The 18,048-nt window shown below is 40.2% G+C and overlaps 2 protein-coding genes across 2 annotated transcripts; both read left to right on the top strand.

Annotated features, from left to right (window-relative positions):
- The first annotated feature begins 1,836 nt into the window (after window positions 1-1,836).
- On the top strand, window positions 1,837-4,787 carry Gngt1 (G protein subunit gamma transducin 1). Its single transcript, XM_026787508.1, has 2 exons — window positions 1,837-1,932; window positions 4,659-4,787. Exons 1-2 carry the CDS (start codon window positions 1,837-1,839, stop codon window positions 4,785-4,787), a joined length of 225 nt encoding a protein of 74 aa, XP_026643309.1.
- A 6,389-nt stretch (window positions 4,788-11,176) lies between these two features.
- Window positions 11,177-16,200, top strand: Gng11 (G protein subunit gamma 11). The gene is made up of 2 exons (XM_005363680.1): window positions 11,177-11,675; window positions 15,776-16,200. The coding sequence occupies exons 1-2, from the start codon at window positions 11,580-11,582 to the stop codon at window positions 15,899-15,901; spliced, it is 222 nt and encodes a 73-aa protein (XP_005363737.1). The 5' UTR covers window positions 11,177-11,579; the 3' UTR covers window positions 15,902-16,200.
- Window positions 16,201-18,048: the final 1,848 nt, after the last annotated feature.

Raw genomic sequence — 18,048 nt, forward strand, 5'->3', positions numbered from 1 at the left:
CCAGGCTGGTCTCGAACTCACAGAGATCCGCCTGCCTCTGCCTCCCGAGTGCTGGGATTAAAGGCGTGCGCCACCACCGCCCGGCTCTGGCTAATTCTTATATCTTAAATTAGCCCATTTCTATTAATCTGTGTATCGTCATGTGGCTGTGGCTTACTGGGTAAAGTTCTGTCCGCAACATCTGTCTCCAGTGGGCAGCTACATGGCTTCTTATTGACTCTGCCTACTCTGTCCTCCTCTATCTGCTTGGAACTCCCACCTTGCCCTATTCTGCTAAGCCACTGGCCAAAACAGCTTTATTCATCAACCAATAAAAGCAAAACATAGATGGAAGGACTTCCCACACCAAACTGTGATACTCATGCACACTGAAGTGCTTCTTGGACATACTGTAGCATTTACAGCTGACATGGGAAAAGTTGTACAGCCAACAGTGCCAGCAGGTAAAATGCAGGGAAGTGTTAAGGTTTTACAGACACTGTAAATAGTGAGAGGGAGATGACAATAAAATTAAGCATGGGCTTCCACTTGCCAAATACACATCTGACAGAATTGATTCTTTATTATTGTATCATGTTTTTAAAGAGAAGCACGAGAAAACAAACCCCACAGGCAACACTGGACTCGGGTAGCATCATTGGTTGCTTTGTTCTATCTCTGTGCTGCATATGCAGAAAATTTTCATGAAAACCTGCATAAATTACATCTTGCTCAGAGAAGGACACAATCTCCTGAGACTAGGAAGCACGTAATATTTCTCCAAGTGTTTTGGGATAGGAATACCACGTAAATACAAGGAAATATGTTAATTGTTGTGACGTTGCTTAGCAGAGTGTTTTCCTGTAGATGTACAAAGTTATAATGTCTGAAGTACTGTGGAAGCTGAATATGTCCACATTTCATAAATATATTTTCGCAGGGAGATAGAAACGTAGGTGCAAAAAAGAGGAACAGAGGACAGACACAATGTCTTTGAGCTTTATAATACATTTTTAAAGTAATTTCGTGGCCATAGCAACAGTCACCAAATGATCTTCTCCATTATCCATGAGCCTAAATAGGAGAAAGTCTGCTAGCAGAGTCAATTCTTCTCACCCAAATTACATGGTACATCAAAATCAATATGCTTCCTCTTACAGATTTTAACTGCTCAGAAACAGTCGTTCAATGTGCTGCCGCAGTCACCTATAAATCCCAGGTATTGTTGGAAGTTACTTCTGAATTGTATAATAGCTTATTTCTGAATAAGTTCATTTGCTATATCTCAGTTTCATTAGTTCACATTTTAACCCATTCTCTATGATAAATTCATATTGGTACTCTTTATAAATAGTTCTCTTTTAATACCAGATTAAATACTCCAGCAATCTGAGGATTAATGTGTAGTCCTCTGAACGACCTCTGATTAAACTAAATGGCATTACTTGGTGGACAGTTTTGACACTAGAGATGAAAGTTAAAAACTACAAGTTCAGAGTGTGCAAGAGGCTGGAAGAAAGGAGGGGCTTTAAGTATAAGTGCTTTATATAATATGCCAACTGAACAGTTACTCCCCTCAAATGTACTGGCAGGTGTTGGAAGACAAACAAATGCTTAACCTTAATCATATTAGGGATGATTATGAAGTTTTAAAATCCCAAGCCTAGCATGCAGCAAGAGCAGTGTTCAGAGTGTGTGTTCATGAGAAGCTGGTTACGATAGGCAATTTAAAAGAAAGCCAACAACAGCTTCCCTGGTAAGTACAAAGCAGAGGGGTGAGCTCCCTGTGGGTGATTCGTGCCTAGTTCAGGTGTGTGTGCCAACATTATTAACACAACATATTAAAACAGACAGAATATGCCGGTGATCAACATTGAGGACCTGACAGAAAAGGACAAACTGAAGATGGAAGTAGACCAGCTCAAGAAAGAAGTGACACTGGAGAGAATGATGGTAAGAGGGTATTCTCCGTACTCACTGGAGGGGACAGCGTGGAAAAGCATCAAGTCTTCCTATTGTGTTTTGTCCATACTCGAACAGCTAAATGCACTTACAATTAAAATGTTTGTGACAAACACATCAGAGATAAAGAAAGGCAAGAATTGAATTTATTTCAAGAGTTATATTCTAAGTCTAGGTGTGGGAAAACTATTGTCTCTCACCCAAGTGCAGCCCTTTGCCTGTTTTTGTATAACCACTTAACTAAGAAATTTTTTTGACTTTTACAAAAAGATCAGGAAGAAAATAGGGTGGATTATGAGACAGAGAATGTATTTTACCCATGCATTCAAATGGAGCAAGGCAGTGAGGCATTTGGTTCTATTCCTTTGAGTTCATGGATTTCTCTTCATTTTATGCAGTATTTTTATGTTGTTGATGTATTTTAAAGTATGACCTCATCCTCTCCAGCCCTGCTCTGGTAGTAGCAAATAAGTATGCTTCATTCTCGCTTTGCAAATAAAGATGATTTCAGCCAAAAGAACTCACTGGTTTCTCCTTAAAGCATATGATAGCTCTTGAGAATAGTGACTCAGAGTCACTGCATTAAATAAAGTAGAAAGGAACAGGAAGCTTCCACCAAACCTTGACTGAATGTCCAGAAGCGTAGACATGTGCTTTAGGTAGCTTAATATACAAAGGTCAATAGAGCAAAAACTCCTCCATAAGTGATAACAGCATATCATATCAAATATATGGGATACATGTGTAAAAAAGTATATATCCTTGTCATGTATGGCTCAAACCTTATTCCTAAGCAAATAAATTTAAGATTTTTATTCTTTTATAATTGCCTCCAACTGCCCGTTACTATTTCCATACAGGCAAAGCCTGTTTTTGGAATAAAGATAAGAAGCACCATAGAACACTTGTATAGAAACATTGCTTGTTTCTCTTTCTCCCTCACTTAATCAATAGGGGTATTGTTAACACAACCCCATCCACATCCCTACCCAGTTTTGAGTGTCAATAACGATGTGACTTTTTTCCAGGGTGCTAGCTGCCAACTGGATTAAGTTGACAGGCTAAAGTCCTTATCTTATTCACAAGATCCTGAGCATTCTTTGGTCAACAATTTGGTTGTTTGGGGGTTTATTAATCAGCTGGGAGTTTTTATTTGAGTTTAACATGACATATACTACCACCCACCTTTCTACACTACTCCTGATATTTTTGCTTTTGGGAGTTTAAATACGGATTATTATATTGTGACGCTCGCTATCTTTCCTGTCTTCTCGTTTTCTTCTCCTATGTCCTCTGGTATAGATTCTTTCCTTTTTTTTTTTTTTGCTGTAGATTTACACACACAGACACACTTCCCACTAACACACTTGCTATTTTAGTCCATTCTGGCTGTTGTAAGGGAACAGCACAGATTGCACGGCTTCACCCCAATGGCAAATCATTTTGCTGTTATTTTCTACAGTCTTTGAACTGTGCTGGTTCAAACTGAGAGCCTGTTCCCTCATTTCTAGGTAGTGTCATTTCAGTGTGTCCTTACCTGCTGAAAAAGGTGAAGGAGTGTGCTAGTGGTTCTTTCATCGTGGTGTTCATCCCGATTATGAGGAATCCTCAGGGAGAAAGTAGCCTTCGACGGCTACTTCATCTCCATGCATCGTATTTACATATGCATATGATGCACATGTATGTGTATATATGCCTATGGCATAAAATTTTATTGAAGAAGCATTAAATCATTTACAGAACTGCACTTTCAAAAATGCAGTGCATCTACATTACTGTCATAAAAATTGTCAATAAAACAAATTGAGGCTAAAAGTCATGAATAATTGGAACTCATTTGAATACATACCTGTGCATGTTACCTATATAGATAAAGCACTGAAGACTGGCTGTTTCTAAATTGTAACTACAAAGGTATAAATAAACGGGGAACAATTTTGTAAATAAACTACGATTGAGTTCAGCACCCATCTGCTTATTGAGTGACAGCTAAGTGCAGGCTCAGTTCTAGATGCCTGGAATATAGCGCACAAAACAGCTGTGGTCACTAACTTCTGAGAGCACTTGCTGTACACTGGAAGGAAGACGCACTGTAGTTGAATTTAAAATTGCATGTGTACACTTTCAACAGTCCAACACTGATAGTAAGCTATAGCTTTAGCAATTGCGCATTCTCTTCCATCTTTACACTATACTTTTATTTATTTTTTTATTTTTTGGTTTTTCGAGACAGGGTTTCTCTGTGGTTTTTTGGAGCCTGTCCTGGAACTAGCTCTGTAGACCAGGCTGGTCTCGAACTCACAGAGATCCTCCTGCCTCTGCCTCTCGAGTGCTGGGATTAAAGGCGTGCGCCACCACCGCTCGGCTACACTATACTTTTAGGAAGAGGAAGAATACTGACTTTGGTGAAATTCCTCACTTGTATTTCCAGTGGGCTCTGATCCCTGGGTCCTCCCTGCCTTGACAACACAGGGTCCATGAGGGACCAGTAACGGAAGTGTCAGTTTCTATCCTCTGGAGACAATGGGTAGGGAAGCATGGGGATGATTTGCTTTCTGTCCTGAAAAGTATATGTGTGCTGGCAGAAAGCAGATGCAATCATTCTTTTTTATTAAAAAAAAAAGATGCAATGCAGAAATGTATTATAATAAACAGTTCTGGAGTCTGTAGAATTCTGTCTTAAAACAATTGAGTTCTCTCTGTCTCCTTCCTCTTAGGTTTCCAAATGTTGTGAAGAAGTAAGGGATTATGTTGAAGAAAGATCTGGAGAGGATCCTCTAGTGAAGGGGATTCCAGAGGACAAAAATCCCTTCAAGGAGCTCAAAGGAGGATGTGTGATTTCATAGGTGGTGGTGGATTTTCTTAGAATATTTACAATTTTAATGATCATGCAAATTTCTATATAATTAAATTTGTATATGTTGTTCAAATTTATAAACTTTAAATTTTAATAAAAATGGAGATGCAATAATATATATTCATGTTTTTGAAGTATTTAGCATAAGGTCTAACACATAATTAACAGTAAATATTGATGAATCATTCTTTAGAAACAGTATATTCTGAGTTGCCTGAATGGTTTTATGTTTCTCTCCTTTCCTGCCAATAGTAATCATATTCTATCTAGATCATTATAATTCAGCATATATTATTCTCAACATTACACTTGCTTATAGCATTAGGAAGTCTTACTTTGAAACACAGACAATCTATCTTGGCAAGAAACAATTCATAAATATTTTTTATTATTGAAACTTTATTGCTTGTTTCTCTTCCTCCCTCACTTAATCAATAGGGGTATTGTTAACACAACCTCAACTACATCCCTACCCAGTTCTGACTGTCAATAATGATGTGACTTTTTTTCCAGAGTGCTAGCTGCCAACTGGATTAAGTTCATTCTACGGTCAGAGAACACAGGGAATGTAGCCAGTAACAGAATAGTAACTTATGAACACAGGGGTAGGAGACAGGGAACTCTGAGCCACTCTGCTGTGGGACCAGCTTTGGTTGTTTTATCCATTTTTCTAAAGCACTCCTCTAAGAAGATGAAGATAATACAGGTTCTGGTTCCTAAGTTCATGGAGTTGAAATTATGTCATTAAAACACTCAGCTTATTGTCTGACACATGGTGAGACCCAATAACTGTTTGCTAGGAAATATAATTGGAAAATGAATTACAAAACAAACAAACAAAAAAACCCAACTAGGTGTCCATGGAGATGTCCCCAGCTAGATCCTTGGGCACCTGAGGAGAGGGAGCCTGAAATGACCCTATCCTATAGCCATACTGATGAATATCTTGCATATCACCATAGAACCTTCATCTAGCGATATATAAAGCTAGAGACAGAGACCCACATTGGAGAACTGGACTGAGCTCCCAAGGTCCAAATGAGGAGCAGAGGAGGGAGAACATGAACAAGGAAGTCAGGACCACGAGGGGTATGCTCACCCACTGAGACAGTGGGGCTGATCTAATAGGAGCTCACCAAGGATAGCTGGACTGGGACTGATGGAGCATATGATCAAACTGGACTCTCTGAACGTGTTGAACAAGCAGGGCTGACTGAGAAGCCAAGGACAATGGCACTGGGTTTTGATCCTACTGCATGTACTGGCTTTGTGGGAGCCTAGTCTGTTTGGATGCTCACCTTCCTAGACCTGGATGGAGGGGGGAGGAACTTGAACCTCACACAGGGCAGGGAACCCTGACTGCTCTTAGGACTGGAGAAGGAGCGGGGAGGAGGAGGAGGGGGAGTGGGAGGGAAATGGGAGGAGGGGAAGAGGTGGAAATTTTTAAGTAAAAATAAATAAATAAAAAAAAGAACAACAACAACAACAACAACAAAAAACCCAACCAAACAAAAAACATTTCAACATGTTGTAAGTTACAAGCCATTCCATCTCCACAGCATAGTGAAGGCAAACCACAAGAAAAAAAATTTTGCTGCCCTCTTGTCTCTGCTTCTCTGGGAAATGACAAGTGTCATTAACCAAGCCAAACTATTTTTTATCGTTGTTTCCTTATTGTCATATCACATGGACAGTGAATTTTGAATGCTTCACTCATCAGAATCCTCCAATGCAAAGCAACGGCCATTATTTTGGAGACAGAATGAAAACTGTCTATTATTGTTCTGGCAGACATTCTGAAGTCAGTGTAGTGCTCTCCAACTAGATCATAGGAAATCTCAACATGTACCTTTTGCTATTCATCCAACCCATCTTTCTCCCAAACAAGGATAATAGAACAGATTCTGAGGAGTAAACTGGCAGATGTCTCAGGTCAGGACTTTGGATTACCTGCCGAAGACATCAACACTTTCTCCTGCAGGTCTTCATTTATGATGCCTTATGTCATAAGACTCCAGGGTAAATTACACAATGTCATCAACTTTTTTTCTGAGGAGAAATTACTTTTCTGTAAACAGAGTTTCTATCCCACCCAGTCCAGCAGCCATTCAATCCCAAAGAAACACACTGAGGCGTATGTTAATTAAAAACTGTTGATCTGTTAGCTAAGGCTTATTACTAACTAGCTCTTACAACTTAAATTAACCCATAATTCTTATCTATGGTTAGCCACATGGCTTGGTACCTTATTCAGTGAGGCATTCTCATATTGATTACTCTGCATCTAGCTGGTAACTACAGACTGAGCCTTTCAGCTTCCCAGAATTCTCCTAGTCTGATGGTCCTGCCTATACTGCTTGCCTGGCTACTGCCAATCAGAATTTTATTAAACCAATATAAGTGGCAAATCATTACAGGGTACAAGAGCATTATTCCATAGCACTTCTCCATTTTTCTTCTTTAATGACTCTCACCATCTGGCATGGATCCACATAGGACCTAAAAAAAAGCTATTTTGTGTTTCTAGACCCATAAAACATGAGCCAAACACAGGCAGGCTCTGTTTGCTGGTGGCAAGCAGATGTGAGGCTCCTTTAAAAAATGGCTACTTGGTTCATGTTTGTGGCACTGAAGACTCTTTTGAGAGGTCCTGGTACAAAGCACATGAATGGGGATTGTGGGCAGCATACTACAAGTTGGTGGGCCAACTGTTCCCCAGATTTGGGGTGGTAAACATGGCTTCCAGAGCTGGCAGTAAATGAACGTCTGCCATGTTGGAAAATCAAGGACGGTAGAACCAACAGGTAAAGCAACTCTGCTCCTAGCCATACCTGCTTAAGAGTTTAAAACAAGGATCAACAAAGGATTACAAACTTGCAATAAAGACAGATCAGACAAAAATAAACCTCTGAAAGGGCCATAGTGTGTTTTAAAAATGTACATAGGATTGAGCAAAAAAGAAAATGGGTACAGACAGTTATTGAAAGAAATAGTTTTAAAAAATAAAGCAAAGTCTTTAAAGAGACAGTAAAGGTAATATAAAAGATTACAGACAGTCATAGATTAAAGGTGTAAAGATAATAATTAAAAGTAATAGACTAAAAAAATGAAGAAGCCTCATAAAGATGGAATATACTCAGAGAGTCTGGATTATGCATATTATTGTGTTTTCTTCAGATTTTTTTGGCTGCTAATAAATTAACAGCTGAAAAATATTTGACTCTCAGAGCTACTAAGATAAACCAACATATATATTTTAAAAAGATCTTGACTTCAAAATTTGAGTCTAAGGATATGTTTCTTTGGAAAAGAGGTTATACTTTTGTTTCCACAGAGGATGAGAACCTATGGATTCTCTCCAGGCAAATATGGTTTGGTGGAACACGACCCTCCCTCCAGAATGACCTCCATGAACCCTTAAACTACTTGGCCCAACAAATAGCAGGAAGCAGTTTAGAAAAAATATGCCCAAATTCTCTAAATGATTGTTTATAAATGTTTGTTTCAGTTAAAGGGGGATGTGATATGGAAATGAATACTTTACTTTGGTATGGACTTTGGTTTATTGATATAAATTTAAGGTCAATTTCGTTACATGTGTATTTCTACTCCTATTTAAGGTATTATGCTTGTACAGTTCATTTAAAAATGTAATGTATAATTAAAATGAGTTATTAATAGATAGTCATTTATGATAGTTAAACTTGTAGTCGTGTTAGTTAGGTTTCTAGGTATGCAGAGATATATTTCAGTTAAACAGATAATTCTCAACTCTTCAAAGACTTACAGAATATGGCATTTAAAACGTTTTAAGAACTTAGACTTTTCTTGGTAGTGAGGCATGTCTGCTTCTGGCAGCACCAATTACTTCAGAGAGGTTGATGGGCATTGAAGAAACTAGTTATGAAGTTTGCCTTCAATGTGACAAGGCTAGCCATTTGAGCAAGAAACTGCTTTTGCCTGAACTGCTTGATGGTATGCTGTATAGAATGGACATGCAGGACCCACAAAACAATGACTGCTGAACTTGCCTAAAGAAGGTGAGACAGCCCTTCAGAGTTCCTGCTTCATGAAAGAGTCTGCCAGACATTCTGAAGGACACAGAAAAAAGTGACTGGTAAACTGCCAATTTAGGCAAAACAGTTTTTTCAAATTTCCTGCTTCATGAAAAAGTCTGCCAGATACTATGGGTCAGCAGGCTGAAGCTGGATGCCACAACATTACAGAAGAACCTTGGGTGACTATCCAGACAACAAGATATCTCTGTCAATTCTAGTTTTGGAAGTTACTTACAATGCACTTCCTGTTTGTTTAGGTAATATTATATCCTTCTGGAGTCTTTGATGGAGTTGAAAACAGATAGTTACAGTTTTCCTTAGTTATGATAAAAAATAAAAATAAATATGAAACTTTAGACTGACAAAGATTAAAATAGATGATAGAATATTTTCTTTAATTTTTCCAGATATAAATAGACTAAATATTGTTAAGTATAATTCTTGCTTGATACCTGTTTTGTTATATGCAATTTTACTATGTTAATGTTAAAACCTTCCTTTTTATTTAGATGGTAAAGGGGGGATGATGTAGGATTCTTCTCTGTATGCTGTGAATATGTTTTATCACCATTTTTTAATAAAGAAGATGTTTTGGTTTATGGCAGGGCAGAATATAGCAAGGTAGGATATCCAAGCAGAGACAGAGGAGGAAAGAAGGCGGAGTCAAGCAGACACCATGTAGCTGCTGTAGGAGAAAGATACCAGAACTTCATTGGTAAGTCACAGCCTTGTGGCAGCTCATAGATTATAGGTTAATTTAAGATGTAAGAGCTAGTTAGAAATACGCCCGAACAATTGGTCAAACAGTGTTTTAATTCATATAGATTCTGTGTTATTGTTGAGGTCGGGTGACTGGGTGACAAGTGTACAGTCTCCATTTGCCCTTTTTTCCTATTTAGAAGGACTAAAACCCACCCCACCAACCCCCACCCTTCCATACAGTTTCCTCAGTCTCTGTTTCTCCATCGTATTATTTTGTGTAATTATTTATTGGATTGAAGTCTGCCTCTTGTTTTCCACCTGCAAGTTAGTGTTTATTTAACGAAGTGTTCCATATTTCCTTTTCTTTCTAATTTAAATGCAGTCTTTATTATGATATTTGATAATATGCAAAACATACTCTAAATTGTCACATGTGGTTTCTATCCTGCAACTTTATATAGATTTTGAAGTCTGTAAAACCCCTGCTCTTCTATTGTATTAGGAATTTTGGAGACATGACACAACTCACCCACTTCCCTGATTCATATTTTTAAAGCTGGAAAACAAAACCCAGAAAATTTTAAGTGACTTTTCATTGCTGGTTCGATCGAGGAAGAATTGGAAGGACTACCAAAGAGCATTTATTAAATAGCCCATTGTTCTTTTCATCTTAATATAGTCAGTGAGGGCAGTGGGTGGAGCCTGTGTACTAAACAAATCCATACCTAAGATCGAGTACCCTGAAATATTTAACTAATGCCTCCACTCTTCATCCAAATTTAACTATTAGTTGAGAAGTTGTCTAGGGGAAACACAAGGGGTATTCTATTGCAAAGGCAGGTTTCCTACATCTACATATGTGTTTGTTTTTTCTCTCTCACCTTCGAGCATTATGAACAAGGGATCAAAGTTGACACTGCACCTTAATATTTCCCAAAGACTCCTTTCTGGCTATCCAAGGCTGCAGTTCCATGAAGATTGCTTTCTAGAAAGTGGGGAAAGCTATTCTAAGTGACTTTGCTGCCCCCATCAAGGAAAGGAAGTCCACCAGGAATCCAAAAACATAAAGCAAGAAACTTGCCCCTTCGTGTAGATGTGTACTAGGAAGTCTTGGGGGATGGGAGGAACTCTGGAGGGGGCTTTAACTCCTGTTAGATTTCTAGTCATGTCTTTTTGTCTTCTCGGGGTTACAAAACTTCTCCCACCACTACCACCAAAAAGTGAAAATGCAGATAGTTATTTGGCAACAGGAAACACTCTTATTTCAAACTACTTTTCTCCTCCAAGCATGTTTGTCAAAGGCCTTTTAAACTTTAGCAAACCACGTGACACGTGTCAACACAATTCTGGTGGAAACTCGTGAGACCTAGCTGAGTTCCCCATTGCAGCTGCTTCCCTCCTTTTCAAATATCCACTTTCCCCATTACGTATTTGGAAAAGTTACAAACTGTGTATTTTTAAAACTTGGAGAGGTGAAGGACCGTTATTTCCTGTTGAGTAGTGTCCTTTTCCTGCTTTTAAACAAAATCCGGATGTAAGTTGGACGGACACACACACACACACACACACACACACACACACACACACACACACAATAAAAAAAATAAAGGAACAAAAGTAAAACTTTTGTCTCCAACCGCAGCTCTCGTGGGTGTGGCAAGGGTCCAGCGCCAGGCCTTCTCGTGGTCCAGCAGAGTCTGCAGCCTGCCCAGAACAGCCAGGAGGAGGTCTCATACTTAACCCTCGCCAAGCTGCCTGGATACAGGGCTGCTGGGCCTGGAGAAGCCGCCTGGAGGTTGCCCGGACTCTGGGAAAGGCCATCGGGAGCAGGCTTGGGCAGGAAGCCGAGGCCCCGGGGAGCTGGGAGCGGAGGCTCCCCAGCCAGTCACGTCCTGCGAGGGGGTGGGGGGATGGGGGACAGATAGCCTGGGCCGGCGCATATTTGGGGACGCGTCCTGGTTCTAGGAGCTTCCAGTGGCTGCCTTGCACAAGTGACTCCTGGGCCCAGTTCTGGGGCAAAGATGCCTGCCCTTCACATTGAGGATCTTCCGGAAAAGGAAAAGCTGAAGATGGAGGTTGAGCAACTTCGCAAAGAAGTGAAGTTGCAGAGACAACAGGTAAGGTGGCCAGCTATTCCTGAATTCCGTCTCAGAAATGTTAACGAGGTCAGAATATCACGGTTAACTGGTTTGGTTTTCTTCTGGCAGCTTCTCTATAGAAGCCTGGAGCTGTTAGATGATGTGGGGAAGTTGCTAAAGGTATAATTAATGAATCAGTAATTAATAAGAAATATAAAGTCAAATATCATCAAGATAGTCCTAAAAAGAACATAAGCAATCCCCAAACGGCTGCTGGCTTCTATTCTGGAATTAAAGAGTTCTTCTAAAAATACATTTTGAAACCTCCCAGTCATGTTACCTTCGGTTTTGCAAAGACTCCACAGGGGCTTTAGGAAAAACTGCCTGAATTTCAGTTATTTGTTTGAACATCTTACGCAGTTTTCAGCTCTTTTCGTAAGTATGCAAATGACCAATACAGTGTTTTCTGAACTTGCTTATAAACATAATTATATTTATACTGAAGGACATATGGTTGCAAATTAAAACAAAAAATGAGTACAGACTGGGTGTGGTAGTCTACCTCTGTAATTCCCAAGCACTTAGGAAGTGGAGGCAGGAGGGTCAAGAGTTCCAGGCCAGCCTAACCAGAAAATGAAAAAAAAAAAAAAAATATTCCGGAGTTTCCACTGAAACTCCATGAAAAGCTTGGGAGTTTTACTTCAGTTTCTTGCTGGTCGTAGGAGCCTTTCACATTCATCTTCTCACTCTGTCTGGCAACTTGTAGTTCAGAAAAAGGCTTTTTAGAAAATTTGGTCATTTCTAAGAAAATTATTCTTTTCTCTTCATCAAGAAAAATTTGAACTGATTTTATTTTTAAAACTTTGGGATGCTGGGGCCCAAACCCAGGGCATTGAGTATGTACTTGGTCACTTCTGGGCCACACTCTGGATTCTTTGATTTTTACCTTTTGTTTATAGTTTAATATATGAAAAAAAAATAAAAGAAAAAATGGAAATGAGGCTCATAAGTAAACAGACTCCGAACTCGCATCACAAGAGTTTTGCTATCCCTTGGTGATCTTTGGAAAAGGCTGGAACTTTTTGAGTTTCACTATTTTAAGCCCCCGGCCATTTAGCTATTTGCCTCTTACAAATTCACATTGTTCCTAGATTCCACAGTGAGATACCTGCCTTACAGGTAACTTAAAGTAGGTCATGTGATTCGAGGAACAGGGCCTTTGAGAGGACCATAGAACAATCTTCTTTCTTTGAAGGGCTGTTTTGGTGGGTGACAAAAACCCTGAGTTTGGCAAGTGTTAGCCCGAGGGACAGCACCGCGTATACTGAAATACTGTTTTGCTTTTGCAACGTTGAGCTGTTTGTGTAGTTCACATCACTGGGTAGAAGTTACGGGAGTGGGTAGGAAAGGACAGGTTTCTGCCGCGGGGTCCTGGTTGTGCCAGTGTAAAAAACAAGCATCTCTTTTTTTGCACTTTCTTCCTCGGAAAAACCTCAACCCCAGGGTACACAGGACGTAACAGCTTTTAAACCAACTCCGGAAACTCTAAGTTTCTAAGTTCAAGGAAGACAGAAAGACTTGGGGTGATCGTTCCTGGATTCCTAGAGGGGCCATCTCACACTGCAGCTCTCTCAAACATTTCATTTTCAGCACGACGCACAGAGGTCTCTATTCATGCCAGGTGAGCACTGTGGCTCTTAGATACCGCTGGAGCCCTCACTTGAGCCAAGAGAAGCACTTCAGTCCCAGAGAGGCTAACTAATTCGTTCTTCAACACCACAGAGAACCACCATGCAGGTCCGTCCAGAGTGTTTCTGGGGTGCCCTCCATGTTATCCCTTCAATCTCTGTTGACGCCTGGGGTAGTGCTCGGGCCCATTCACGTGTCACATCTGACTGCAGCTAACTAATTAGGGGTCGGATATGCCCTCTCCATCACAGAAGGAGCAATTATCCACTTTTGGAGATTACTGACATTTTCAGAAGCCCAGTGTAAAAGCTTCTGCAGGAACAGTGGGGAACAAGGATCTTATCCAGGTGTTTCACTGGACCCATAGACTCCAGGTTTTAACACTCCATTTATCAGCACTGAGAATTCCTTTAAAGCACACATACTATGAGTGCCAGCAATAGTCAGATTCTTGGCAGGATACTATTTATTATCATATTTTAATCGCTGTCACTGACCTAGTTTTAAGGTTTGGACCAGTTGGTTCTACATACTGCCATGCGAACAGGGCTTTCAGTTATGAGAAGGAAAAAATGATATAATGAGGTTTCTACTTGTGTTTATTTTTGAATCTCATTCTTTTATAATTGCTAGTTTATGTTTCATAATTGTGTGTGATGTGTTAACACTGTGGTACCTGTACTTATTTATAAATAATTGTGCATGTTTGGAGAGATGTATGTAAACGTGTTTAGTGAGACTCTCTCAAAGGGTACTAATTTAAATCACAAACCGTTGTTGATAGTACGCACGTTACTTCAAACTTCTTACTCTCAAAACAGACCTTTATGTTTAGTGACTCTTACTTTTCATTTCCCACTTACTCTCCTTTATTTATTTATTTTTTAAAAAACTGAAACTTGTCTCTTACTGGCAGAATTTTTGAAAAAAAACTATTTAATCCTTTCCCAGTGGAAGAAAAGTTTAAGCTGATTCTCTAAATGCCAGTATCTCAGATAACCCTACAACTCCACTAAAAAGCCTTTATTATAACCATCGCCATACTGGTCAAAGGAATTCTGAGGCATGGTTTAAAGTGAGACGGGAGGACAAATCTATCAGTGCAGTCAGCCTTTCCCCGCCACTTCTGTGACTACACGGAGTTCTGGGGTGTGGCATAAGCGTTTGTGTGAGAACAGTGACAGGCTACTGACAGCTGACTGTCGTGGAGAGAATTTGAAGATGAGTTTGTTACAAGTGTATTTCAGAGAGGACGGAAATCACGTGACACATGAACAGAAATTTTCATGGATAAACTATTCCAACAATGGCTTTCAAGCATTTGCTTCCTGAATAATTAAAGTTCTTTTCTCACAGATCATATCACATATACAAATAGAGTAAAATAAAAATCTTAGCGCATGGGAAGAATTTTTAAAACATTATTTTCTTTAATTTTATTTTTTTATTAACTTTTTTTTATTGAGAAAAGGAAAAAAAGTTTCCAGCCTCCCATTTCCCTCCCCCTCCTCCAACCATTCTTCCCCTCCCCCTACTCCTCTCCCCCTCCCTCTCCAGTCCAAAGAGCAGTCAGGGTTCCCTGCCCTGTGGGAGGTCCAAGTTCCTCCCCCCTCTATCCAGGTCTAGGAAGGTGAGCATCCAAACAGGCTAGGCCAGTACATGCAGTAGGATCAAAACCCAGTGCCATTGTCCTTGGCTTCTCAGCAGCCCTCATTGTCCACCATATTCAGTGAGTCCGGTTTTATCCCATGCTTTTTCAGTCCCAGTCCAGCTGGCATTGGTGAGCTCCCATTAGATCAGCCCCACTGTCTCAGTGGGTGGGTGCACCCCTCGCGGTCTTGACTTCCTTGCTCATCTTCTCCCTCCTTCAGCTCCTCATTTTGACCTTGGGAGCTCAGTCCAGTGCTCCAATGTGGGTCTCTGTCTCTATCTCCATCCATCACCAGATGAAGGTTCTATGGTGATATGCAAGATATTCGTTAGTATGACTATAGGATCGGGCCATTTCAGGCTCTCTCTCCTCAGCAGCCCAAGGAACTAGTTGGGTACATGTCTCTGAACCCCTGGGAACCCCTCTAGAGTCAAGGCTCTTGCCAACCCTAAAATGGCTCCCTTAATTAAGATATATACTTCCCTGTTCCCATATCCAACCTTCCATTATCCCAACCATCCCATTCCCCCAAGTTCTCCCTATCCTCCCCTTCTCACTTTTTTCTCCCCATCTCCCCTTTCCTCCATCCCACCCCACCCCCTAGTTCCCAAATTTTTGCCCAGAAATCTTGACTACTTCCAATATCCAGGAGGATAAATATATAGTTAAAACATTATTTTTAAAAATTAAATCTTATTCACTAAATTTTAACAACTTCAAAAAAGCCTGCAGCAAAGTTCAATATTCTTGACCTAATTTGTTTCTTTTGATTCCCCCCCTCCCTTTTTTGAAACTTCAGGTGTCTAAATGCTCGGAAGAAATAAAGAACTATATTGAAGAACGTTCTGGAGAGGATCCTCTTGTGAAGGGAATCCCAGAAGACAAGAATCCCTTCAAAGAAAAGGGCAGCTGTGTCATTTCCTAACTCTGGGGAAACTCTATTCTCACTTGCGGCAAGTTGTTCCTTTATTTGTTTCATTTTTTCCCCGAAATAAAACCAAGGTGTATGTTAAAGAAGATAAAACATGTAATGGAGAAGAAAACCGCTGCAGGCGCTCTCCATGACGTTTACGTGCGACTGTGCTGTGTGCCTGCTTCTGACTCGTGCTCAGGATACTCCCGTCTACTCCCGTCTTCGGAGGGCCGTTGTGGGATGAAGGCATGACCCTACCCCTTTCAGTGAGCTGCTTGCTGCCTCCAATAAAGTTTGTCTTGGGAAAATTAGTGGTGGTGATTTAAGACAGCACATTTCTTATATTAAATCTCGGATTTCCTTCTCTAACCTCCTCAGAGTTTGGGGGCTGTAAGACGGGGGATGCCATCTGATAAGTTTGCCAATCCTAGCTCTTCCTGATTCGTGGGAGTTTACACTGCCAAAGTCTGACTTCTGGAATGCGTTTGATTTAACTTCAACTATTAGGGAAGTGAGAGGGTAAAATTCCTAATGACATTAACAGGAGTCGAGCTGTGGGTCAGGAGCCTCAGCATTTCCCAGGGTTGTGATTATCCACGTTGTTTAAAGTGTTCCTCCAGCAGGGAAAAGGACCAGACTGTGAATCAGAAAGAGGAGAAAGAGAAGCCCTTCTCCCAGCCGTACTTCCGTGGCCAACTCTGACTTCCCAAAGGCTAACCCTTTTGTTGACACTCCATCCCCTTGTTCTCTCCACCTCTGTGGACGGCTCCACCCGAGTTTGCTGGCAACTGGGAAAGATGCTTGAATATTTTCATCCACTCTGTCAGCTCATTGCAGGCCCAGTTAAACATGCTTCTTTTTTATTTTCTCCAAAAACAACAGTGAATTTTGACCAGCTGTGAAAATCAATTGGCTGTTTTCATGTCAGCTTGCGGGAACGCGACAAATACTCTATTCCCCCTGCTTCGGTGATGAGCATTGCAAGTATCTTTTTCCAATCATTGGTCCTACTTTCCTTGGTGACCTTGTCTAGGTAGCTGTACACAGGAGGTAGAACAGGCCAAATACATTTCTTGCTGATATCAGCTGTGACTAAGACCTCTGTGAAAGAGACATTCTTCCTCTTTGTCTTTTGTTTGGAGATTTGGGGAGAAAGTAAAGCAAAATATTTATTGATAGGTTCTAGTTCAACTAGGTATAGTTACTAACTTGCTCTGTGGTATTACATGTGCCACCCAAAGCCTATATGTCTCTTCCAGTTTATCTTTGCTCCTGGTTAGCTTAGTTTTGCAGGTTTTCCTTCCATGCCATGCCAGAGGACCCATGCCCCCAACAGCTTCCTGAAGTCTATCAACCTCCTCACTTGCAAAGCTTGTTTTTTTTCCCTGTCAACAAGAGAACAGGATACTTGGGCTTTTGAAAAAGTAATTATATCAGACTTAACGCAGGAGCTGTTTCCTTCAGTTTCCTGTCGTTTTCCCAGTGATGACATCAATTGGGGTTACAGAGAGAGAGCCCAGGGATAATTTTAGCTCAGAGCACCGACTACAGCAGGGAGGGTTTTAGAGTAGTGAGAACTTATTTCCCCCATTCACCATGGAACAATTGATAATTGGGGTGGGTGGGTTTCTGCTACGTGTCAGCTACATTTAATGTGGCCTATGATTTTAATATCTTGGTGTTTATTAAGTTTTACTCTAATAAGCAGGTTCATTCCTTTTGATTTGTTTATTGGATTTTCTTTTTTGGATAAGGAAGCAAACATGTATTCTGTTTACACATATAATATAATTAATAATCCAAATCCAAAATATGATCTCTATTCCCTAACTGCTTAAGAAAAATGCATCCCAAACTGGATCCTGCATTTCCATCCTTGTATCCAGTCACTCGTTCATGAGAACCCATACCCTTATGTCTCTTTCAATCCTAAAAGAAATTAGCCAAGTTCTGTTTTCTCAATAAATAACCAGGCTTCTAGGTTTTTTTTTTTTTACTAAATTTGTTTTTGTTTTGTTTTATCATTTAACCTAGCCAACACAAAGAATCATATCTCCTTTTTCAAGTGATAAATGATAACTTGCAACAGAAAAGTTTGAAAAATATTTATTTGAACATATTATAGAAGCAACATTTAAGAAGTGAAAATTTATTAACTA

The sequence above is a fragment of the Microtus ochrogaster genome, linkage group LG10 (assembly GCF_000317375.1).
Source record: "Microtus ochrogaster isolate Prairie Vole_2 linkage group LG10, MicOch1.0, whole genome shotgun sequence".
Classification (NCBI taxonomy): Eukaryota; Metazoa; Chordata; class Mammalia; order Rodentia; family Cricetidae; genus Microtus; species Microtus ochrogaster.

What these genes read in the sequence shown, in the direction of transcription:
- Gngt1 (XM_026787508.1), top strand. Translation starts at nt 1,837, where the DNA reads ATGCCGGTGATCAACATTGAGGACCTGACAGAAAAGGACAAACTGAAG. An exon ending in TGACACTGGAGAGAATGATG is followed by an intron (nt 1,933 to 4,658) that starts GTAAGAGGGTAT and finishes CCTTCCTCTTAG; the next exon opens with GTTTCCAAATGTTGTGAAGA.
- Gng11 (XM_005363680.1), top strand. Translation starts at nt 11,580, where the DNA reads ATGCCTGCCCTTCACATTGAGGATCTTCCGGAAAAGGAAAAGCTGAAG. An exon ending in TGAAGTTGCAGAGACAACAG is followed by an intron (nt 11,676 to 15,775) that starts GTAAGGTGGCCA and finishes TTGAAACTTCAG; the next exon opens with GTGTCTAAATGCTCGGAAGA.